General features: G+C 47.5%; 1 protein-coding gene and 1 non-coding gene across 5 annotated transcripts in view; one reads left to right on the top strand and one right to left on the bottom strand.

Annotated features, from left to right (window-relative positions):
• Arsg (arylsulfatase G) overlaps positions 1 to 25,396 on the top strand; it is a 134,003-nt gene that overhangs the window by 56,148 nt on the left and 52,459 nt on the right. For 3 of the 4 annotated variants that reach the window (XM_028865251.2, XM_028865252.2, XM_037201123.1), the window contains exon 3: positions 22,407 to 22,594. The exons of the other annotated variant lie outside the window; for it this stretch is intronic. In XM_028865251.2, the coding sequence (XP_028721084.1) occupies positions 22,407 to 22,594 (188 nt within the window). The remainder of the gene's footprint in view (positions 1 to 22,406; positions 22,595 to 25,396) is intronic. 4 annotated transcript variants of the gene reach the window in all.
• On the bottom strand, positions 6,820 to 6,926 carry LOC114690505. Its single transcript, XR_003734084.1, has one exon. It is a non-coding gene; the product is annotated as a U6 spliceosomal RNA (small nuclear RNA).

Below are 25,396 nucleotides of genomic sequence, written 5' to 3'. Positions count from 1 at the left end.
GTAATGAATTGAGCTGTCAATTCAGCCAAGTATCTGGTTTGATTTTTGTTCTAAGAATTGACCACACTCAATCTCCTTCCCCCCCCTCGTTTTATCTTGAGGACTTGGGGGAGGGTTGTAGTACCCTAAAGGAGGGTACCAACCCTACAAGGGATTGGTGAGCTCTTGCTGTCTGGTACACACTCTGGAAAACAGAGAAGAAATGACATTCTGGGTACAAAGAGAACGCCCCTTCCCAGCTGTGTGAGCGAGCCCTCACAGATGTAGGGATGGAAGGACCCTCACTGGGAGAAATCCTCATTTTCCTCTGGCCTTTGCCATCGACTCCAAGACGTTTCCTCTGGCAGTTTCCTTTCTGTCTCCCTGTGAGCTCTCAGCATTGTGGGACAGGCAGCTTTCCACCTTTGCTCTTGGGTAAATAGGTCAAACAAACATCAAAGTCATGTCATGCGCACCTATCAACTGGGGCAAGATGAAGATAACAAGAAGGACTGCATGTAAGCTTTTACCTCTCAGCCCTGTTTAATAGATGGGGACACGGAGAAACACGGTGACCTAGATGGTGATGAATCTCAGAAGGAAAAAAAAAAAAGAAAGAAAAGGAACTGAAATATTAACCAGTGGAGCCTTGGTGTCGGCCTGCTTAACCAAGTGTGAGACCAAAGAAGCCCATCCCATTGCTATGATTAGTTGCTCTTTAGGACGCAGGAGCACAGTCCTTCAATAATAAATCTTGAGTCATGAGGCCACTTCTCACCTTATGAGATATGGACTCCTAATGGCAGATAAAGATAAGAAAAACCTTTGAAATGCAGGACCGGTGTGTTGCTAGAACCAGCTCCCCCTCGGGGTGCTTTCAGCATGAGCCGGATGTAACCGGCTTGACAGCTCAGAGACTAGAGCTAGCACACCTTTCATGTGTTGGTCCCCGTGGGTCCCCAAGAGAAAGAAGAAAGGCTCCATGCCGGGCTTCTCACCTTCTGCATGGTGACCTCGGAGTGACATTGGAGCTCCAGGAAGAGCGCGGTACTGCAGTATCTGTTCCGGCTGCTTTCTGATGGTGTCGAAACACCTAACGCAACCAGCGCACCGCACGGAAGGAGGAGTTTACTTGGGTTCGCAGTTTGAGGCACTGTGGCAGGGAGTTGTGGCGTCAGGAGTCTGAGGCAGCTGGCCACAGGCAGGAATCGGAGAGGAAGGAGTGCATTTGCTCCTTTCTTTATGTTCAGTCTGGGACCCCAGCCTAGGGAATGGCGCCACCCGCGTTTAAGATGGGTCTTCCCACTTCAGTTAAGCTAATTGTAAAAAAATCCCTCACCGACAAGCTCATGTGTTTGTTCCTGTGGTGAGGCTAAAAGTGATAGTCAGAATTAACTGTCACAGGCCCAACGCTAAGTCTGCATTAGCCAAAGGAGGGCAAAGGTGCTTCAGGCAGAACAGAAGGAGAGCAGTATTCTAGAATACTTGGAGTTGCTCAAAATGTTATCAACGAAGGCAAGGGAATATATCGTGGGGCCCTCCGGGCAGCTTCATTCAGGGTGCTGCTGATGGAGAGAGATGTCAGGTCTAGGAGGCACTGAGCGGTCCTGTGGTGCACACGCACTTACAGTGGGAATGTGGAAAAAGAAGGGCGATTTGCCCAGGACCGCACCTAACTCAGCTCTGGCGGATCTTATGTGAAAACAACAAAAAAACAAAACTGGACAGTGAATCTGTGAATGGGGGAGGCAAAGAATAATGAAACATCAAGTCAGTCAGCACCTTTACCCACTGTTTGCTTGTAGTCGGCCAGAGGGCTGTGTGTCTTTTACCAGAGTGATTTAATTTAACAGCCTTCTCAGGAAAGACTCGGTCACCTTCCCATTTAAGAGAAGGTGATGTGGAGGCCGGATTAAACTGTCAGTCCCTTTCACTAAATCGTCTCTGCAGCTGGCACCTCCCAACGCTCTTCCCCTGACACACAAAGACCACAGCTGATGATTTAAAAAACCGATTTCCACGCCTCTCAGCCTTTAAATTATGAATGGAACAAGGATGATTTTTTTATTCCAGTCACACAGCAAATTAGATAGTTGCCACTGAGAGCCTCGTCATCTATTTTAAATTCTTTGTCAACGAAGGCTGAGCACGCTTGATCTCTGTGGTCTGGTGTGTCTCTGCGGCGGCGCCCGTGGCAGGCTCTCCAGCCCTCTCCTTCCCTGCTTCTAATCCACGTAATTTATGCAACGGCAAGTGGCTTGGCTTCTGTCTAGCTGTGTCTTAATTTGTACTGATTTCCTTGTTAGCAGTCTGCTGTAATGTCTGGCAGCCAGTTTCCAGCTTTGCTTTACAATGTATTTTCAGACTTTAATGAGGACCCCTGTTGGCGAACTGGCCTGAGCCTGCCCAGATAGATTTGGGGAAGAACAAAAGAAAAAAAAAAGCTTTCCAAATAACAAGGCTGGGCTAGTGCTTATTCATTAGTTCCTACCAAATGGACATGGTGGCCTGGAGGATGGGATGGGAAGGTAACATGTGGGCCATGTCTTAAAGCTCTGTATTGAGGGGAAGTGGGGAGGTAGGTACCAGCCAGGCTTTCCAAAGACCCCATGAAACCACTTGAGTTTCTCTTTTGAAGTTTATTTCATGGACCAGATAGACCAGATATTCCTGGAGTGGCCTCACTCCACCAAGGTGGTGTGTCTGGGGCCAGAGCTGCAGGCTGGAGTCCTTCCTGTCTAGCATCCACAATCGGCGGAGGAGCTCAAAACTATATCTTGAGCTGGGGTACGTGTGTGCTACGGCGGCTCTCAAGAAGACGACATTAGTATGTCCACAGAGGCATCACAGTCAGGACAGAAGTTACAGATAGACAAGCTGGGGTGACACTTAAAGGTAGTCATCTGCTCCGACCACATCATCAGCTCAGGCTGCTGTAGTAAATACGTACCGTGCATGGCTTAGCCAGATCTCTCTTACTGCTCTGGAGCCTGAAAGGGCAAGACCAAGGTGTTAGCATGGTTGGGCTCTGGGGAGGGGTACTCTCCCTGGGTCCCAGGGGACACTGTCTTGGTGTGTTCTCCTATGGCAGAGTAAGAGAAAGTGTGATGTAGGCTGTCTTCTCTATCTGTTATGGTGCCAGGGGTCACATCTATGGCCTGGACAATCTAGGCAATTGGTGTGTGCCCCTGAGCTACAGCCCCAGCCTTTCCCCTCTTTAAATAGGGGTACTATTCTCATCATGGGCATCATGGGGATTTTACCCTCCTGACCTCATTCTAAATCCAATTACCTCCTAAAGGCTCCACCTCTCAAGCCAGTACATTGGCGACTAGGGTTCCCATATGTGAATTAATTTTTTTTACATGTATTTATTTATCCATCCTTTCCCCCCTTTCAGTGTGTGTGTGTGTGTGTGTGTGTGTGTGTGTGTGTGTGTGTGTCCGCCTGTCTACACACACTCAAGCCATGGTGGACGCCAGAGGATAACCTACAGGAGTTGATGCTCTCGTTCCACCATGTGGGTTCTGGGAGTTGAACTTGGCTGATCAGGCTTGGAGGTAAGCACCTTTACCTATGGAGCCATCTCAGCAGCCCCTGCATGTGAGTTTTTAGGAATGTAAACTCTTAGCTCACGGCGCCAGGTAAGAGGAAGTAGTGGTCAACAGCTTTTGAGTACTCCCAGACCCACTGCTGACAGCCCGTCCAGTGGACAGAAGTCCCTCATTGCTGGCAAAGCTAAGCTCTTCCCCACACTCCGTTTGCACTCCCGTAGCTCACAGACTTCACACTCACCAGCGTGAACTTGGGATTCAGAGTTCCTGTGTAACTTTAGCGCAGAAAGGAATCTTGTTGACCAAGCTGACATTCCAGTTCCCATGCTGTCCTTGGAAGTGAGAGGGGCGTGGCATTCCTGTGTCCTTCTCAAGCTTGTGTGGTTTGTGTAGATCTGAGTGAGTCATGTGTCAGAACTGGGACCGCCGGGAGTGGTCCTCAGGACAGCCGAAGAGCAGCTCCTTGTGACACCATGACCTAGATAATGGCATACTCAGTGAGGACTGGCCAGCTTCCACCGGAAAGCTGTGTAGGAGAGAGCCCAAGGACTTGGGTGGGGAGGCATGAGTTAGAGTCTACCTCTGTCAGCTACGGGCTGTTGATAGCATCCTGTGCCACCAGGCGATTGGGAGCCTCCGTATAAAGATGCATCTGTGTGCACACCAGCGCCGGGCTTGGGAAAGCAAAATACCTCAGTGTTCTCTGTAAGTTCCCTCATCTGTAAAAATACCTAGTTTACAGATCGTTTAAAAGAAATAGGTGACACTGGGGAGGCATAGGCAGGGTGGATCTCTGTGAGTTCAGGCCAGCCAAGGCTACAGAGCGAGACCCTCTCTTCAGACAAACAAACAAGTATTAGAAACAGAAATGAGGATGTAGCTCTGTTGGTTGAGTGCCTACCCAGCACGCCCAGCTCTAGGTTCGATCCCCAGCACTGCATAAATTTGGTGTGGTGGCACACACCTGTAACCTTAGCACTTGGGAGGTTGAAGCAAGAACATCAGGATTTGAAGATATATACTAACACACCACCACTACCAACACACAGTACATATCACCACATAGCACCACACACCACCATCACTACCACTATACACCACCACCTCCACACACCACCACTACCACTACCTACACACCACCACCACCACCACACACCACCACCACATACCATCACCACCACCACACTACTGCCACACCACTGCCACACCATTACACTACCACCACACACCACTACCACATCACCAACACAACCACACATCACCACCATCACCACCACATACCCCACCACAACATCTCCAGCTACCTCGTGAGCTCAAGCTCAGCCTGGACTACATAGCAAGACCTTGTCTCAGCGTCTTGGAATACACAAGAGTGAAATTCGTCATCCTGTGTTTGGATTTACTGTACTGTTACTAGAACCACCATGGTGTGCATAACCTCATGCAGGGCATCACTGCATGGATAAGATGTAAATGGTGGCTATTTCTATTGTAAGACAAACTTGAACGCCAAATTTCACCTTTAGTGCTTGGGACCGAACCCTGGGCTTTGTGTATGCCAAGCAAGCGCCCTACTGCTGGGCACAACTTCCTGCTCCCTGCACATAACTTCCTTTGAGGACTGCTTTCTGGTACACCTACTGTCAGAATGTCTTGTGCTTGCTGTTCTCCCACAGAAGAGCTGCCGACCTTCCTCAGTGAATCACCAGCTACTTGAGGGCAGGGGTTTGTCATGGACTCCCCATATTTCCAGGTCCCATCCTCCATTATTGACAGTGTAGTTCCCAGGACTCCACAACTGTGGCAGAAATCCAGCACAGCCAGTCCAAGAACCAAAGGACTATAGGCTCGGCTCAAGGACTTGGCCATGGAGAGATGCTGTTTCAACTCGCCCATTCTCTCTCAAGCGCCTCCATGAGACAGGAAACAGAGCTACACATCCTTCCATGCTGAGAATCATGGGAGAAAGGAGTTATTTCCCGTCCCGATACAGAAAATCCCAGGCGTAGCTTTGTTGTATTATATTTTGAGACAAGATAGCATTCTATAGTCTAGGCTAGCCTGGAACTCACTATGTAGCCCAGGCTGGCCTTGAACTAAAGGCACACCTCTTGCTTCAGTCTCCCAACAGCAGGAGCAAACACATTTGACCTCAAGTTTGGATTCTGAATAACCAACCCTGTTTGGGTCCCGGGCTCAGCAAGGTCAGAGGAGGTCATGCTGCTCTATTAGCTCCTGGGAAGATCCTGAGGCCACAGTGTGTCCATGGTGGCAGGTCAGGGAACAGATACAGCAGATCGGTAGGAGTCACATGGAGGTAGGTGTGCCACACGAAAACGCCACTCGTGGCTCTAATGGCCTTGGTGCAGATGGTGACAGATGAGTGTGTACCTCAGCTAGAAAGAGCTGTGAAGACGGTCACAGGCTTCCAAAGTCATCGCTAACTCTCCTGGCACAAGCAAAGGCTGTAACGACGATAGGTCTGTGTGGGTAGCTAGGAATCTGAAAGGGCAAGAAGAGGGGCAAGCCGGGTCATTATTTCATCCGTTCATCCTTTTAAAAAGTCTATTTTAAGCTGGGCGGTGGTGGCGCACGCCTTTAATCCCAGCACTCGGGAGGCAGAGGCAGGCGGATCTCTGTGAGTTCGAGGCCAGCCTGGGCTACCAAGTGAGTTCCAGGAAAGGCGCAAAGCTACACAGAGAAACCCTGTCTCGAAAAACCAAAAAAAAAAAAAGTCTATTTTAGTTTTTTTAAGTTTTCATATGTGTATATATGATATGCAGAACCTATTTCCTTCACAGCTTCCTTTTCCTTTCATAGTCCAGTTTGTCCCCCAAACACTCTCTCTCTCTCTCTCTCTCTCTCTCTCTCTCTCTCTCTCTCTCTCTCTCTCTCTCTCTCTCTCCTCCCCCTCACTCACTCTCATTTCTAGGAACCTTATGTTTGCGTTTCTGTGACTGGCTGAATTCACTTAATGTGATTATTTTCAACTGTGTCCATTTTCCTGCAAATATAACTTTGTTCTCCTTTCTGACTGAATAACAACAACAAAAAAATTTCATTGTGTGCATACAGCACATTTTCCTTGTTGTTCCTGTCTTATTGGATACCTTTGGGACAGGGTTTCTTTGCATAGCCTTGGCTGTCTTGGAAGTAGCTCTGTAGACCAGGCTGGCCTTGAACTCAGAGATCCGCCTGCCTCTGCCTCACAAGTGCTGGGATTAAAGGTGTGCGCCACCACCGCCTGGTTTAAATACCTAAGTCAATCCCACAATCTAGTTATTGTGAAAATATAGACTGCTTCACAGATTTGCATATCGTCCCTGCAGCAGGGCCATACTTATCTTCTCCACATTGTTTCAGTTCTAGTCTGTGTGCTGCTGAAGTGAGCACTCTTTAGTTCTGAAACACATGTAGTTCAGGCTAGCCTTGAACTCACTGTGTAGCCAAGGATGTCCTTAAACCTCTCATCCTCTGGCCTTCACCTCCCACATGCTAAGATCACAGGCAGGCGTACTCCATCACAGCCAGTTTACGCCAGTGCTGGCCGTCAAAGCCTGGCTTTGTGCATGCTAGGCAAGTGCTCCACCACTGAGCTCTGTCCCCTGCCCATTCCTTTTGCTTTTTAAGACGTGGTCTAGCCCAGGCACAGTGCCCCATGCCTTTAATCCCAGCAGCTCCAGGATAGCCAGGGCTACACAGAGAACTCCTGTCTGGAAAAAACAAAACAAAACAGGACAAGGTCTTACTGCTGCCCTGGCAGGTCTTGAACTGCAGTCCTCTGTAGTCTCCATAGTAGCTGAGACCACAGGTCTGGGCCACCAACCCTGCTGGTTATTGGTGCTGTCTGTCCTGCAGGCTGGAAGTTCAAGATCAAAGTGTTTTTGGGTCATGTACCTTAGAAATGCTGGGGAGATTCCCAGCCTTCTTCCAGCTTCTGCTGGCTTCAGGCCGCCTGGACTGATTGTGGCCTCACTATAACCTGTCTCCCTTTTCACGTGACATCTTCATACGTCTCTGGGTTTTTACACTCCGTCCCCTCTTGTGGCTCTTCTCTTTGAACAAAGGCCCCAGTTAGATTGGGTATGGACCCACTCTACTGCACATGACTGGAGTGAAATTAACTACACACGCAAAGACCCTGCTTCCACAGAAGTCACATTGGAAACACTGGGGTTTGAACTGCAAAAGATCTTTTTACATTGATTTGTGTGCAGGTGGGTAGGTGGATACATGTGTGTGCATATGGAGACCAGAGGTCAGCTTCAAATGTGATTATTCAGGAGCTGTCCACTTTATTCTATTGATTTTTTTTAAAAAAAAAGATTTATTTATGCGTGTGCATGCCCATGCGGGGACATTTACCATAGTGCGGGGTATAGAGGTCAGAGGAAACCTGCGGAAGTTGCTTACACCCTGTAGCTCTCAGAGATCACACTCAGGTGGTCAGGTATGGCAGAAAGTGACGTTATCTGCTCAACCATCTTGCTGGCCTCACTTTATTTATTTATTTATTTATTTATTTATTTATTTATTTATTTGGGTTTTCAAGACAGGGGTTCTCTCTGTAACAGTCCTGGCTAATTTGGAACTGGCTTTGTAGACCAGGCTGGGCTCGAACTCACAGAGATCCACTTGTCTCAGCCTCCTGAATGCTGGGGTTAAAGGTGTGCGCCACCATGCCCAGCAGCCCACTTTGTGGTGATATTGTGTTCCTCAAAATATTGTGTACCCTAATGAACTTATCTGGGGATCAGAGAACAGAACAGCCACTAGATATGAGGCCAGAAAATGGTGGCACACACGCCTTTAATCCTATCATTTGGGAGGCAGAGATCCATTTGGATCTCTGAGTTTAAAGCCACACTGGAAACAGCCAGGCCTGGTGACTCACGCCTTTAATCTTAGGAAGTGAGCCTTTAATTCCAGGAAGTGATGGCAGAAAGGTATATAAGGAGTGAGGACCCGGAACTAGATAGAGCTGGTTAAGCTTTTAGGCTTTGAGCAGCAGTTCAGCTGAGACCCATTTTGGATGAGGAGTCAGAGGCCTCCAGTCTGAGGAAACAGGATCAGCAGAGGAATTGGCGAGGTGAGGAAGCTGTGGCTTGTTCTGCTTCTCTGATCTTCCAGCATTCACCCTAATACCTGGTTCCAGGTTTGTTCTTATTAATAAGACTTTTTAAAATTCATGCAACACCACTTTACTTTTTTTGAGTCTTTATGGGGAGCTGGGGCTCACTCGTTTGCCTAGACTTGGTGATGCCCAGAGATTCTCCCGTGTCCACTCCCGCAGGTCGGGCTTCCTTGTACATGTCACCGTGCCCTGCCTTTCGTGTGCCACCTCCCTGAGCGAGCTGTCTCCCCAGCTCTCAGTCTATCTTTGTCGAGTTACCACCTAACTTGTAGCAGGCAGTGAGGGCTCAGAAGTCTGACAAGGTAGGTTGAGGCGGAGCACATTGGTTCTGATGCATAAGCAGATGACAGTCACCGAAGAGGTAGGGACCAGAGATTCAATATCTGGTTAGTGTGCTGAAATGGATTTGAGTTTGACTGGAGTGGGGGACAGGGGCCATGTGGGTTCTGGGGACAGTGGTCATGTGGGTTGTGGGGGACAGGGGCCATGTGGGTTCTGGGGACAGTGGCCATGTGGGTTGTGGGGGACAGTGGTCATGTGGGTTCTGGGGACAGTGGTCATGTGGGTTGTGGGGGACAGTGGCCATGTGGGTTCTGGGGACAGTGGTCATGTGGGTTGTGGGGACAGGGGCCATGTTTGTTTTGGATGGTAGCACTGGAAATGAAGAGTCAAGGAGTGATTTACAGGCCAGGAGGGAGAGCTCAATGGGCAAAGGCACTTACTAAGAAAGCTTGATTACCAAAGTTCAATCCCTGGAACCCACATAATGGTGGGATGATAGCCAACTCCACAAATTGTCCTCTCTCCCTTTCTCTTTCACACACACACACACACACACACACACGCACACGCACACGCACACGCACACGCACATGCACCACCACCACCACCACCACCACCACCACCACCAAATAGTTTTTAAAAGTCATGTACACAGCCAGGTGTGGTGGTGCAGTTCATGCCTTGAGAGGCAGAGGTGGGCATCTCTCTGAGTCTGAGACCATTCTTAACCACATAGTGAGTTCCAGGCCAGCCAGGGCCACACAGAGAGACCCTGTCTCAAAAAGAAAGATTTGTACACTAGAAGGTAATGTGATGGGAGAATGTCTTTCTGTGTGCTGTGAATATGTGTTGCTCTGATTGGTTGATAAATAAAGCCGTTTGGCCTATGGCAAGGTAGCTTAGAGGCAGGTGGGAAATTAAAAGAGAGAGACAGGAAGAAGGTGCCATGGGGAGGGGGAAATGCCAGTGAGTCGCCCAAGGAGCAACATGTAATGGGACGCAGGTAAAGCCAGGGAACATGTGGCGACACATAGATCAATAGTTCTAGGCTAATTTAAGATATAAGCGCTAGCCAGCAAAAAGCTTGAGCCATGGTCACGCAGTTATAATTAATATAAGTCTCTGTGTGTTTAACTGGGGGACAAGAGTGGGAGAGATTTGTCCCGACCTCCAGCAGGTTGGGACACAGGAAAGCTTCAGCTACAAAGATGCCTCAGTTTCTAGGGGTTGATTAAGGAGGTGGACTTGGGAGTTTGGAATGAGGGCAGCATGGGTTCTCTGCATACTGAGGCTAACATGTAGCAGGGATTTGAGGCTGGTACAGGATCCCCAGCAGCCAAGTGCCATTTACGCCTGAATTTCACTCGCTTGTGCATTCCCTGCTCACCTCTGCCTCCCCTCCTTACCCCATGCTGGAATGTTCTTTCTCTCCACATTTGACTAGTGTTACCAACTGACCACGTGAGTTTCGAACGCCTGCTGTGTGCCTGCTAATTGTGTTCCGTGCTTCATCTCTTCAAATCTCGTGTAACCCGGTGAGGGAGGTCCAACTACACTCGTTGTCCAGATCAAGAGAGACTTTTAGAGCAAGGCCCTGTCTAGCCTCGTGTTGGCAGGGGCTGACCCTGATCTGCATCTAGCATTGTTTGTGGACGCTTTTAGCCTCAGCCTCCTGTTTCTCTTTCTTTATTCTCCTTACATTGGACTCATTCTATTTCATCATTTGGAAAGGCTGTGGTTTCTTTCTTAAAGCTCTCCATCCATCCCCAAGGGCTCTCTCTAGTGTGTGCTGGAGGGTACTCTGCTCCCTAGAATATAGGATGCCACCTTGGCACTTCAGTTGCTCTGGACCCCCCAACTGGCTGCCCTGGAGGCTTTCTTGGGAAACTTGTAGCTCATCTGACCTGTCTGTTCAGCTTCCTGGTTGGGAAGGTTACAGAGGTCCTGCGGACCATCATAATGACTTTAGATTTACTTTGATTATAAAAACAAACAAACAAATAAACAACCCCCCCAAAAAAAAAACAAAAAATAGAGGGTTTCCAGTCAAGGACTACTGTTAGCTGCTACATGCTTTTCAAGATTACTTTGGCTATCCCTCAGAAAATGGAGTGGACTTGGGGAGGGACTAGAGACCAGAATCAGGAGTAGGGGAGCAGGCTGGGTTAGCTATGTACTATTCAGTGCCAGAGCGTAGTGTGTATGGGACTCACTAGAGTTACACAACATGGTGGTCCTGGGAGGCAGGGTAGGATGAAGCAGAAGTCCTTTTGGAGACAGAAGGCTAGATTTGTGTGCTAGTAAATCAGGGTCATCTGGGAAGAGGGCAGCTCAATTGAGAAAATGCCTCCAGATTGGTCTGTAGGCAAGTCTGTGGGGGCATTTTTGATTAATGATTGATGTGGGAGGGTCCGACATACTATTGGCAGCGCTGTCCCTGGGCAGGTGGTCCTGGGGGTATCAAAAAGCAGGCTCAGCAAGTCAGGGGGAGCAAGCCAGTAAGTAGTGTTCCTCTGTGGTCTCTGCCTCCAGGTTCCTGCCTTGACTTCCTGCCCTGACATCTGTTGGTGATGGATTGTGGCTCGGGATTCTTAAGATGAAATAAACCCTCTCCTCCCTAAGTAGCTGTTGGTCATGGTGTTTATCACAGCAACAGAAGGCTAACCCGGACTTTGCAAACAGAACTGATAGGGTATGCTGGGGAGAAGGAACAGGGAGAGGGAGGGGGAGACTATGGTTTTGTTTGTTGTTTTATTTTGAGGCAGGGTCTTGCTATGAAACCCAAGCTTTTCCTAGAACTCACTATGTAGCTAGTCTTGAATCAGACACCCTCTTCCCTCCACCTCCTGAGTGCTGGGTTTCAGGTGTGCCAGGTTCAGATGATACTTTGACTTGAGCTACTGGGTGAGAGGTAGTGATGTTTCCTGAGATAGGAAAGATTAGAGAGGAAGACCAGGCATGCTGGGACATCTCAGAGTCAGGCATTCTTGTAGAGGAGGGCAAAGGAAACCACCACTGGTCCTGTGGAAGAACAGTCTGGAGCCTCAGGACCAACAGCCATGTCTCTCTGGCTCTGGGAAGCCCAGAGGGCTGAGGACCACCTGGGGCTTCATCAGATGCTCTGGGGCAGCGCTGACTTTGGAGGCATGTGGTCCAGGCAGGTGCACAGAGGCTTACACTTAGAAGCCTCTCTTGGATCCTATTCCTTGTCGCCATCATGTTGAAATGGTTAGTGGGGCTCTGCTTCTTCGTTTTCCCCTGGGCACTGCAAATTGTGCGGCTGGTCCTACCGTGTTGGATGTGGAAGCGACATTAGTAAGCTTGGGCCAGTCCATTCAGAACTACATATTCAAAACAGAATAAACCCAAGGACAACAGATGCTTATGGCTTAATGTGTGTGAAGTACTTGGAAAAGTGCCCGGGGTTATAATAGGTGTTTTGTAAGCATTCGAGGTGAGGGTTATGAGAATAATCATGAGGATCACTTGGAGTGTGAGCTAGGAGGGTCCTTGTGCTTCAATCTCAAGAGGAAAGGAAGAATGGATGCTTGTTTAGAAATAAAGTTGTGAGCCATGGATGGAATGACTAGCGCAGCTCTTGATAGCTGCCTGCAACATCAGCATCCAAGGTTGCCCTCAGGAGTTTGAGCCCTGTGATCCCAATATGTCTGGCTGCTGGAAGTGTTTGGAATAAACCCATGCTTGGGAATGTTATTCCAGGCACCTGGATACAGGGGAAGGAAGGCCACAAATATATTTTCCTGAGCCTCCAGGAGACCGAGGGGACAGGAGGGAAGTGCTGGCAGGGTGGAGTTCCCTAGCTATGAACCCAGGATCTCCCGGAAGATCCGGAGGGAGAGCCTCACCCAGGTTGTGTAAACCTGGCAGTGTGCATAGGCACAGGCACCATCCCTGTCCTCATTCTGTCTGTCACAGGGAGGATCAGAGGAGGTATCAATGGCCTGCTGCCAAGAGCGGAGCTTTAGGACTGGAACGTGCTTCCTGACCAGCAGGCTTGGGATCTCACAGCGCTGTTCCCCTGCTCCCTGAGGATGTCCCTTTTTTGCTGTCACCTTAAAAAAAAAAATCATTCCAGGCTGGGGAGATAATAAAACTCAGTTGATAATGTCCTTGTTTTATCTCTAGAATATGTATATATATGTTAAAAAAATATGCTGGGTGGTGGTGGTGGTGGTGGTGGTGGTGGTGGTGGTGGTGGTGGTGGCACATGCCTTTAATCCCAGCACTAGGGACGCAGAGGCAGGTGGATCTCTGTGAGTTCGAGGCTGGCCTGGTCTACAAAGCGAGATTCAGGACAGGCAACAAAACTACACAGAGAAACCCTGTCTCAGAAAAAAAAAAACAACCCTGTATATGTGTGTGTGTGTGTGTGTGTGTGTATGTATGTATATGTATATGTATATGTATACATACATATATATTTAAATAGAGCCAAATGTGGTGGTAATCCAGGTTTATAATTCTAGTCTAGTCTCTGGGAGGCAGAGATGTGAGGATGTATGGTACTTCCTGGATAGCCTGGTCTACTCTGACAGTTCAGGTGGATGAAAGACCTAGTCTGAAACACAAGATAATGACTCTCGAGGAGCAACACCTGAAATTGTCCCATGGCCTCCACACACATGTGCACCTTGCACGTGCTTGAATGCAGACAGGAGCAGGCACACAGACCGACATACACACATACAAACATGCACATACTTGAACACATGCACACAGCAGCACTCTCTACCCCCTACCCAGACACGTCTACAGTTTCAGGGCTGGGTGTGGTGACATGAGCCTGTAATCCCAGGATTCAGGAGGGAGGCAGGATATTGTGACTGAGCCCAGCTTGGACTACATAGAGAGTGTCAGGCCAGCCTGGGCTACACAGTGGGAGTCTGTCTCTCTTTTTATTTTTAGAAGGGAGTTTGATTCAGGATTATCCTGTCTTCTGGGAATGAGCCCAGGTCTCTATAGTAAGAAAGGCCTTATTATAGTGTAAAGAACCAGAGGGAACTGGTATTGTCCAATCATCATGTATTTGGTAGCTCCCATTTTGGTAACTCTCCTGCTGGGGGTCTCCAAATATTGTGAAGTAAGGGAGCTAGACATTGCCTAATAATGAAATAACCAACTGTCTGAAGTGTTAATCTATTTAGTCTTATCAATAAGACTAAAGCAAAGGAGCATTCACTAGTGATTTCTTACCTCTTTGGATCCTCAGACCAAAAGGGGGCTCGAGATCCTGTTTCCACCCCCCTTATATTCCTGTCTCCACCTCCTGATTGTGCTGAGATTAAAGGCATGAGCCTCCCAAGTGCTGGGATCAAAGACATGAGCCTTCCAAGTTCTGGGGTTAAAGGTGTGTGCCACCACTGCCTGGCCTCTATGGCTATCTAGCGGCTAACTCTGCCCTCTCATCTCCAGACAAGCTTTATTTGTCAGAACACTAACAAAATATCATACAACATGCCTCCACCTCCCCCCACCTGTACTAAACTTCAGACATCAACCATTTTGTTGTAGCACAGGACCCTCTTCGCTGGGCATCTCTCAATCTCATAGTGTGTGAGCAGGTGGTTAGGATGGAGGTCAGGAATGGCTTTGTTCATAGGGCTGCTGTCTCCATGGTGATGACCTCAGCCCAGGTCATTGGCCAGAGCATCTATAGATAGCCTTTCCAGTATGGTGGTCGTATGATGTTCCCATGTTTTATATGGTGGCTCACTGAGTGTTTCAAGAGAGAAAGTGGGAACTGCCAGTCTTCTAAGGTTAGAACCCAGAAATTAGCAGTGTCGCTTCCATGCTATTCTATCAGTCAAAAATACAACCACCAACCTGCCCCAGATTCAAGGGAGGGGACATAAATCCCACCTCCCAGTGGGAGGTATGTCAAAGATTATTCCACAATTGGCTAGACATCTAAATGACCCTGATAGCCAGAGGCTTCCCCAAGCTCCCACAGTCAGAACTAGAAGTGGCTAATAGCTCAAATGACCTCTGTGCTATCTGTATGACTGAGATCAGGACAGACCCTTAGGCCCTTAAGTTAGTACAGACAACCTATCTCTAGAACCCATCTTCTTGGAAGAAATGACATGTACCCGGAGTTGGGTTTCAATATAGTTAGCGCTTTCTTGTGCAATGAGGATTGTATCACACCAGGAAACTTTTTTCCAAATTGTTCTGGGCTTAAATACACTGGGAATAAACTGCCTGTCATTAGACTCCCTGAAGTCTGATCCAGGTTGACAAAGTCACTCTGCACCAGGTTTTCATTCTTACCTTTTCGTGGGGTTGTCTTCCCTGTATGATACCTGCAGGGACCCCTCAATGGTTCAGTGAATAAAGTTGCTTATCACCAAGTCTGATAACCTGAGTTCAATAATCCCAATCCCAGGACCTACATAGTGGAACAGAAGGACTGCTTCTGGCTTCCACACATCATTGTGGTATACCTGTGCTCCATCCTGAGTGCAAAGTAAGTAATAAATAAAAATGCAATAAAGAAATAAAGGCAACAAGGAAAGGAAAAGAAGAAAGGAGTCCACACTGGTGGTATGAAGAACTCATTTGCCCTCCTGGGCCTCTGTCTCTCCAAATGTCAAGGTCATGGTGAAGGGCAGGGACGCTGAGTCCTGTTTGCTTTAGCTAGTCAGGTGGCATCTCCATGGGGATACCCAAGGAATGTGAAAACATCAGGGACTCAGGTTTCAGCTTATTTGGGGGGTCCTGGCAGCCAGAGAGAGGCTACCTATGTAAGTGATGCCCATCTTGTTTCTCTGTGTGTGTGTGTGTGTGTGTGTGTGTGTTATGCAGATGTGTATATATGTGTATGGATGCACATACCCATGCATGTGTGTGTGGGAAGCTGTGGATTGATGTCAGTTGTCTTCCTCTGTAGCTCTATGTGGTGATGTATTGTGTACTCTAATAAAATTTGCCTGAAGATAAGAGAACAGAACAAGCCACTAGATTAAACATAGATGCCAGGCAGTGGTGGCACATGTCTTTAATCCTAGCACTTGGGAGGCAGAGATCTGTCTGGATCTCTGTGAGTTCAAATCTATAACCACAGCTCCACACTTTGGCTTTTGAGCAGAGTCTGTCACGGAACCTGGAGGTTGCTGGTTTGGCTAAGCTGGAAGGCCAGTGACCCCCCCCCCCCCCAGGACCTCCTTGTCACGTTTCCCGAGAACTGGGATTACTTATGTGGACACCCAGCTTTGATGTGGGCGCTGCAAACATTTTACCAATGGAATCGTCTCCCCAGCCCCCACGTTGAGATGTTTCAATGCCACATTTCAGCCTCCGCTCTGGGCCAGCCCTTCACCTCACCCAGCCTCAGCTTCCCTTCCATGCTGGGTCGCTGAGGTCTTTACAATCTGGACGCTATGAGGCCTGGAGGTGACACTACCCTTTAAGCCATCTTTCCCTCCCTTCAGCAGGGCCCCACGAACCCTCTGTTGATGCCATAGTCATCCTAGACTCAGATCTCCATAGGTTAAAACAAATTTTCATTAAAAAAATGTTAAGCACAGAAACACAAAAGAAGAGTAAAATAAATACCGAAATACTGATCCACCTGGAGCATTTTGCTGTTTTGTTTACACTCACAGCTCTACCTGTAAATACAGTGTTTTTACAACACTGTAAATACAACGACTCTCTGAGTCGTTGAAGGATGAAAACATCACGCCCCTTCGTTGCAGATAGCACAGTCTGTGTCTCTTTAGATAATAATGTTGGGGATGGAGAGATGGCTTGGGTTGAGAGCACCTGCTGTTCTTGCAGAGACCCAGCTTTGGTTTCTAGCACCCACAAGTGACTCACAACTGTCTGGAACTCCAGTTCCAGGGGATCTGATGTTGCCCGCTGGCTGCTGCAGGCACATCACAGAAGCGGTACTTACAGATGCACACGCAAGCAAAAACACTTGTACACATACAATAAATCTATCTTTTAAGAAGTGTTCTTTCACATGCCCATAGTGCCATTATTAACACTAAAAATGGCCAGTAATCCCCTCACATCTGAAATCCACTTCACATAAGAATTTCCTTTCCTCCTCAGATGTGCCATTAAATGTATTTGAAGTGAGATCACTGCATCTGCTTCTCTCTTTGGTTTCCTGTCATGGAGACTGTTGCCCACCCCCAGTCCCAGTCCCCCCCCCCCCCCGGCTCTTTGGAGTGGCTGGACCCCTTGTCTCGCAGCTCCAGAGCACTGATTTGTTTGTTTCCCTGTGACCTAGTTGACTCTTATCCTCGTAGCTGGATTTCCTGTGCCCTGGAAATTAGATTCAGAAGTCTGATTAGATTCAGGTTGAGTGTTTCTGGCAGAGTCCTTTCTTTTATATACTTCATCTTTCATCCCATCAGGAGGCATAAAAGGTCACGGGCAAATGATTAGTGACACTAAATCTAATCCCTTCATAGGGAGCTAATTGCCAGTCCTGTCCAATTCATAAATGACCAGAGGGTGACAGAGGGTGACAGAGTGACCACCCATGTCCATTGGTCACCAGTTATTTTTGGGGGGACGTTGTAGACATGGTCATTTCCCAAGGCTACTGTGCTTTTGGTGTGAGCTAGTTGATGCAAAGGAGTGTTCTCCCTGGCCGAGGCTGTGGGTCCATCCAGAGGGTCAGGGCATGTGCTTAATTATTTGCCTTTAATTAGGAATGTTTAGAATGTGGAATTGGTATCAAATTCTTTTTCAATGGTGAGAAATGACCTGGTGTACCTGTGTGTATGCCTGTGTGCATGCATGTGTGTATGGGTGTGTGTGTGTGTGTGTGTGTGTGTGTGTGTGTGTGTGTGTGAGTGTGAGTGTGAGTGTGTTGATGGAGATCCAACCCCGGGAGTTGTGCATGCTGGGCCAGCACTGTACCAATGAACTATGTCTCCCAAGCATATACTTATTCTTCTGATGCCCAAATTATCTCAAACCGGGAATTAGGTATTTCTCCTAAGAGATGTCATTCTTTGAATGTGCGATGGTGTTGAAAACAAAGGCTGGGTGAGGGTATGCTTGCTATTTTGATGGGAGGGGAAAGTAATGCTTCTTTCTGTCAGTTGCTAGTAAGTTGGCAATAGATTTTTTTTTTAAATTATGAATTCATAATGACGTTTTCTTTCTAACTCACTTTTTTCTTGTGGTGTTGCAACTGAACCCAGAGCCCCGAGGGTGCCAGACAAGCGCTCCACCACTGGGCTGTAGCCCCTGACCTGTTGTTATGCTGCCAGTAATTTTTATAGTATAGGCTTTTCCTAACATCTTATAGCTCTTGTATTTTCTGACGGTGAAAATCTTGGCTCCCTGTTAGGAGCATTAATATAATTACTTATTTACATCACTCTCTCATACACATGAAATTGTCCCCCAAATCCCTATATTAACACTTCCACCAATAATAAAGCCACTGTATAAAGTTTAAGATTGCCTTGCAATATACTTTTTGGGTGTTCTTAGATTTCTTTTTATCCCATTGGGATGGACAGCCTGAACGCCGTGTGCTAAAGTCACCTGAAATGATTCTTCCCTCTGGGCGTTCTTCTTTGAAATTTGTCAGATAGGGGGACTCATTTGCTTCTGTTTTGTTTTTTCTTATGAGGTCTTCTTGGTTCTCCTTTGAAGTTTAACTTTGCATTTTTCCCAGATTTGACATTTGCATGGTACAGAAATCAATCCATAGGACAGCATATCCCCAAGGATCTTGTTCGCAACCCTCTGGTAGTACCACAGGCCACTTCTCCGCCCCTTGTGAGAAACCTTGCTTATTTTATATTGAAGACTAGCTTTTGGCTTACCTTTTGTATCAGTTACATGAGCAATGTTAGCAAGGAGGAGTTTCTTTTGTCTCACAAGTTTGAGGGTGCAATCCATGATGGTGGGGGAGGCATGGTGGAAGGAACATGAGGCAGCTGGTCATGGTGCCTTCACAAGTCAGAAGCAAAGCAAGATGAGTTCTGTCATGGACACCAGTTCATGGGATGGCGCCACCCACAGTCAGGCTGGATCTTCACTGGAAATACCCTCACAGACACACACAGAGGTGTATCTCCTAAGTGGTTCCGAATGCTACCAAGTTGACAATCAGGCTTAACCATCAATTCTTCTAGTGCCAAACTTCCTTCACTGGAATGCCTGCCCTTGTGATTTTCAAAGTGTCCCCAACAGCCCCATCTTTTAGATTCCAACCTGAGTCCTGCCCGCTCTGTGGAATCTTTTGCTAAGCTTGGGTCCTTATCAAGTCCTCCCCCCCCCAATCAGTTCTGAAACACGCCAGCCTGCATCCCACTGTCTCTGTGATGGGCTTGGGGTCTTGTTTATCGACTCTCGCCCATTGTTGTTCTTTAGCTATTCCACTCTTGCTTTCTTTACATTATTTTTCTTTTTAGATTTTTTAATGTGTGTGAGTATTTTGCCTGCATGCATGTATGTGTACCACATACGTGCTTGGTGCCTTCAGAGGCCAGAAGAGGGCATTATATCTTCTGGGTCTGGAGCTGCAGATGGTTGTGAACCACCACGTGGGTGCTGGGAACCAAACTCTATTCCCCTATAAGAACAAGTGCTTTTAACTGCTGAATCTTCTCTCCAGCCCCTAGTCTTGTTTTCTAACTAGGATGCATGTTCCTTTATGGGTGAGGACAGGCCTAGAATTTTTTTTAAAAAAATCTTATCATATTTTATTTATTCATATGGGGAGTTGAACACATGCATACAATGGCACTAGTGTGGAGGTCATAGGACAACTTGTGGGAGTTAGTTCTCTCTTTCCACCACGTGGGTCCTAGGAATCGAACTCAGATTTTTGGTTTGGTGGCAAGCACCTTTAACCACTGAGCCATTTCTCTGGCCCCATGCCTAGATTATTATTATTATTATTATTATTATTATTATTTTGGTTTTCTAGACAGGGTTTCTCTGTGTAACAACTCTGGCTGTCCTGGAACTCACTTTGTAGACAGGTTGGCCTCGAACTCACAGAGATCCACTTGCCACTGCCTCCTGAGTGCTGGGATTAAAGGTGTGTACCACCATCTCCCAGCTCCCATGCCTATAATTTTTAAAGAACATGTTTATATTATGTTGTATTTATCTTGTGTGCATGTTTGGGGTGGTGTTATATGCCTGCCATACCTCATGTAGAGGTCAGAGGACAAGTCATAGGAATTGATTCTCTTTTCCACCATGTGAGACCCAGGAATTGAACTCAAGTCATCAGACTTGATGGCATGTGCTTTTATCCTCTGAGCCACCCTGCTTGCCCTGGAATTCTTTTCTATTCCTATATAAAGTAAGCATGGGCACACAATCATATGTAACAGAGCCAGGAAGTTCTTACATTTTGTGTGGTCACAGCAAGCAGCAGATACCGCAACCTTATTCTGCCTGGAAATACAGCATTGCATTCTTGCAAGCCCCTGGATGCAACATTTTTATCAGTCAGTCAATTCATAACCTTGTTTTATGTGTGGTTCTGTTTAAAGACACTGTGTTTGTTTAATACATACTTCTGAGTCATTAGCATTGAGCTCAGCCAGCTGCGCCGTAACTCATTCCCAAACAGCTTGGGGAACATGCACATCTCTGTAAGGCACCTCACGGCTCTCTGGTGCATGGGAACGCTAGACAGCACTTAGCACTTTACTCAGGGGCCCTTTCACACAGTGGAATCACCCACAAAAATATGAAAAGTAAAAGCCATGGTACTCAATAGAGGGGTCAAGGGACACTTACTAATAGCCTCAAAGCTGAAACAGGCCATGAGAGAGTAAGTTTGTCTGATCTCAACAGGAATGTGTGCATTGGAGCAGGCGAGTCCCTCTCTCTCTCTCTCTCTCTCTCTCTCTCTCTCTCTCTCTCTCTCTCTGTTGTTTGCATTTGTGTGTATTCATAAGTATATGTGCAGCTATGTGTACATGTGGAGGCCATAAATTAATGTCAAGTGTCTTTCTGGATTGCTTTCCACATTAATAAAAAATAGTTATTACATTTGTTTTGTGTATGTGTGTGGACACACTTTTATAGTTGGTTGTTTTTCTCTTTTTGGGTGCCCACCACCCAGCTCCCAAATAAATCACACATGGAGGCTTAATCTTAATTATAAATGTCCGGCCATAGCTTGGCTTGTTTCTTGCCAGCTTTTCTTAAATTATCCTGTCTACCTTTTGCCTCTGGGCTTTTTCCTTTTCTTATTTCTGTATATCTTACTTTCACTCTTACTGGCTGGGTGGCTGGGTGGCTGGCCCCTGGTGTCCTCCTCTCCTTGTTCTCTTGCTCTTTCTTCTCCCAGATTTCTACTTCTATTTATTCTCTCTGCCTGCCAGCCTCTTCTATCCTTTTTCCTATTGGCCATTCAGCTCTTTATTAGACCATCCGGTGTTTTAGACAGGCAAAGTATCACAGCTTCACAAAGTTAAACAAATACAACATAAAAGAATGCAACACATCTTTGCACCATTAAATAAATGTTCCAGAGCATAAACAAATGTAACACACCTTAAAATAATATTCCACAACACACTTATGCCATGGTGTGCATATGGAAGTCAGAGGACAGCTTTGGGAACTCAGTTCTCTCCTGCCCACAGTGTGGGTCTTGAGGATTGATCAGATCATCAGGCCTGCCCGAAAGCACATTTACCTACTGGACGATCAATCCAGTTCCAACTTATATTTTGAGACAGGATCTCTCACCAAACCTGGAGCTCACTTCTTCAGAAAGGCTAGAAGGCTGGCTATCGAACTCAGGAAATCCTCCTGTCTCCACTTCCCTCACACTAGGATTATAGGTGTGTGTTGGTATGCTAGGTTTTTACATGGGTGCTGGGAATTTGACCTCAGACATCAAACAGTTACTGACTGAGCTGTCTTCCCAGCCCTGGAACTCATATTTTTTCTAAGTCTATTTCTTTTCTTTTCTTTTCTTTTTTTTAGATCATCATTATTATTTTTAAATTTTATGTCTGTGTGTCTTTGTGGGAGTAATTTACACATGAGGGCAATTGCCCATGGAAGCCAGAAGAGGGTGCTGGATGGATTTCTTGGGGCTGGGGTTACAGGTTGCTCAACATGGGTGCTGGGGACTGAACTCTAGTCCTCTGCAAGAGCAGTCTGTACTTTTAATCACTGACTCATCTCTCCTGCATGTCTGTTTCCACCCATGGATAATTCTAAACTGGCTCACATATTAATTTTGAGGTTCAAAAACTCCCTGAAGTGAGTGACTTTGACATACAGAATCTGTAAATAAAGAGGATTGGCCCTGTCAACCTGAGTTAACCTCGGACTAGTTTTCTTCCCAACTTGCGCACACCACCGGGTGATTTCTAAAGTGTTTATCTCAGGGCTATCATTCCAGTCCTGAGTGAGTCCCCTATTCCTTTTCATTTGGCTTCCTGTAGCTGGCCAGGTCCTGAGCTGGTGCCCTTTCCTTGTAGGTTTGTAGACTTCCACGCAGCCGCTTCCACCTGCTCTCCTTCGCGAGCCTCCCTGCTGACTGGCCGTCTGGGTCTACGTAACGGAGTCACGCACAACTTTGCCGTCACATCTGTAGGGGGGCTGCCGCTCAACGAGACCACCTTGGCCGAGGTGCTGCAGCGGGCTGGTTATGCCACTGCCGTGATAGGTAATGTGCCCTGGGGAGCTGCTTCAAGATCTCAGAGTCTCTGGACAGCTGCTGCCTCTTCCGCTGGCATCTGCGTTTTTTTGTTGGTTTCTTGCTGGGTACGTACGGTACGAATGCTCTCAGCTGGCTGTCCGTAACGGGGACGACCTGGCAGTGGTTGGAAACGTGTATAGAGCTCTTTCCTCCCATGATAATAAGCTTTGTGGTAAGTGATTGCAGCTATTCGGCCAGACGCTCAAGGATACCGTTGGGAGCTTTTCGGACTCTCTGCTGCTATCCTGAGCATGTGGCTTTGTTCTTGTGCCTGTGGCTGGAGTGCCTGCCTCAGCTTCAGGGTCCGTGACTGGAATTAGGCTCAAGGAGGGGCAAGAGAAGGAACGGGTCCCAGGCGCATGTACCCACCCATCCTTACCAGTAAAGGGAATCTTTTGTTTAAGAATCCTTCCCGCCTAACAACTGGGCTTAAATCGAACCATCCAGAGTTGGGTAACATGGCTAGGTTGCAAAGAAGGCTGGGAAACTGATTATAATAATTGACTTGGCCCTGGGCATGGCCATCTTGAACAAACTCACGGCTCTGGGCTAGAAGTGAGCCCGTGGTGAAGCACCTACCTAGAATGCACACTACACTGGGTGCTGTCTCTGTAGCAAACAGTCCCGTGTCCCGTCCCCCCCCCCCCCCCCCCCCCCCCCCCCCCCCCCCCGCCAAAGTTTATTAGAAGGATAAATGAAGACATGGACACAGGACAGGAAAACAGCAGGCAGTTCCCATTGTTCAACTGTGTCTTTCCCTCTCTCCCTTCCTGGCTTCCTTCCCTCCCTCCTCTTTTTTTTTTTGTTTTAAACAGTCTCATGCGTTCCAAGATGGCCACTGAGGATGACAAGGAACTTCTGATCCTCCTGTGTCCGGTTTTACGTGGTCCTGGGGATGGAACCTAGGCAAGCACTCTACCAACTGCCTCCCTAGCTCTGTTTGTGTCTGAAACAGGGTCTTACTATGTAGCCCAGGCTGGCCCCAAGCATTCAGTCCTCTTTGCAGCCTCAGAGTGCTGGAATTCCAGGCTTCCTCTCCTTGTATACATTTTTTAAGGCACCTCTTGTTCAGCATGGTCTGTGTTCTGGCCCCAGAGATCCGTTCATTTACATAGGATTATTATTCTCCTATTGTGGAGCCAGAGAACTATGTCTTGAACCTGAGGACACTGGCTTCACATTCCTGCCTGCGACAGGTGGTGTCTGTGTCTGGACAGGAGCTGACCCCAGATGCTGAGACCACCCAGCACTTCCTCCAGGCTCCTCAGCCTGTGTTGTGCTTGTTGTTTACTTTCAAAGACCGGCTTCCAGTGGGATTCCCGTGTCTCTCCCATAGTGAAAAGGCAAGGGAGGGTGCGCCAGCAGGCATGTGACAGTGAGGGTCCCTGTGGATGAGACTCTGGTCTCTGGAGCCTTCTGTGTTCGCTTGGAGGAGGTTGCTAACACAGACCAAGGGCTGGCATCTCTGGCGTTTCCTTCCCCACTCAGAGTTCTTTTATAGGCGGAGGACAACATTCATTGACTCAGAGGGAGAAGCCCCAGTTAGCGGATGATGGGACCAATTAAATATTTTCTCTTTCTAGCTTCCTATGTGGCTAGTTTTATGTCAACCTGACCACAAGCTAAAGTCATCTGAAAGGAGGGAATCTCAATTGAGAAAATGCCTTTGTAAGATCAAGTTATAAGGGTTTTTTGTTTGTTTGTTTGTTTGTTTGTTTTTTCATCCCCAAACAGGGTTTCTCTATGTAACAGACGTGGCTGTCCTGGAACTCACTCTGTAGACTAGGCTGGTCTTGAACTCACAGGGATCCACCTGCCTCTGCCTCCCGAGTGCTGGGATTAAAGTTGTGTAACACCACCACCCAGCAGCCATGGCATTTTCTTCATTAATGATGCGTAGGGGAAGGCCCTGCCTATTGTGGGCGGGGCCAGCCCTAGGCGGGTGGTCCTGGGTTCTATAAAAAAGCAGGCTTAGCACACCATGATGAGTAAGCCTCCGCACTGACTCCTGCCTTTGGGTCCCTGTTTGAGCTCCTGTCCTGACTTCTTTCAGTGATAAACAATGATGGGGAAGTGTAAGCCAAACAAACTCCTTCCGCCCAAATTGCTCTTGGTCCTGGGGTTTCAGCACAGCAATAGTAACCCTAACTACGATACTCCTCCCTGCTCCTACCCTGAGGTATAATTACGCTGTCATCAGTACCAAGAGGGCACATGAAGCTCCCCCTGGGGGTTGCCTGTTAGATAGACCTGTTAGATACATCCATGTTATCCCTAGAGCCAGGATGCATTTTGGCTCTGGACTGCCTGATGCTAGAGCCTCATACAAAGCAGGGGGCCTGGCCTCTTCTCTCCTGCTTTGGTATTGTGGTTCCTTTTTGCCTTTAAACACCAAGTATGCAACTGATCCCAGGTGTCTGTGTAACTCTCCCCCACCGCCCCCACCCCAAACTGCACTTTTGGTGAGCCTGAAGAAGATAAGGCGTCTACCTGCTTATGAATGAAACCCACCAGAGGCCTCTGGGGGCCGTTCACAGTGCTCAGCACCACTACGGCTCTTTGCATGTGTTCATGTGTTTTCACCCATTTCTTCTTCATATTAATTTATATTATATATTAATGTAATATATTAAAATATATATAATATATTTTATATATGATGATATATTTCAGACAGAGGCTTGCTGTGTAGCCTGGCTTTGAACTTTTATATAACCTTATCTGACTTCTGAACTTTCAGCCTCAGTATCTTGGGCATTGGAGTCACAC

This window comes from Peromyscus leucopus, chromosome 8b (genome assembly GCF_004664715.2).
Source record: "Peromyscus leucopus breed LL Stock chromosome 8b, UCI_PerLeu_2.1, whole genome shotgun sequence".
Classification (NCBI taxonomy): Eukaryota; Metazoa; Chordata; class Mammalia; order Rodentia; family Cricetidae; genus Peromyscus; species Peromyscus leucopus.
The sequence above is the reverse complement of the archived record's forward strand: the minus strand, read 5'-3'. Positions and strand labels throughout refer to the sequence as shown.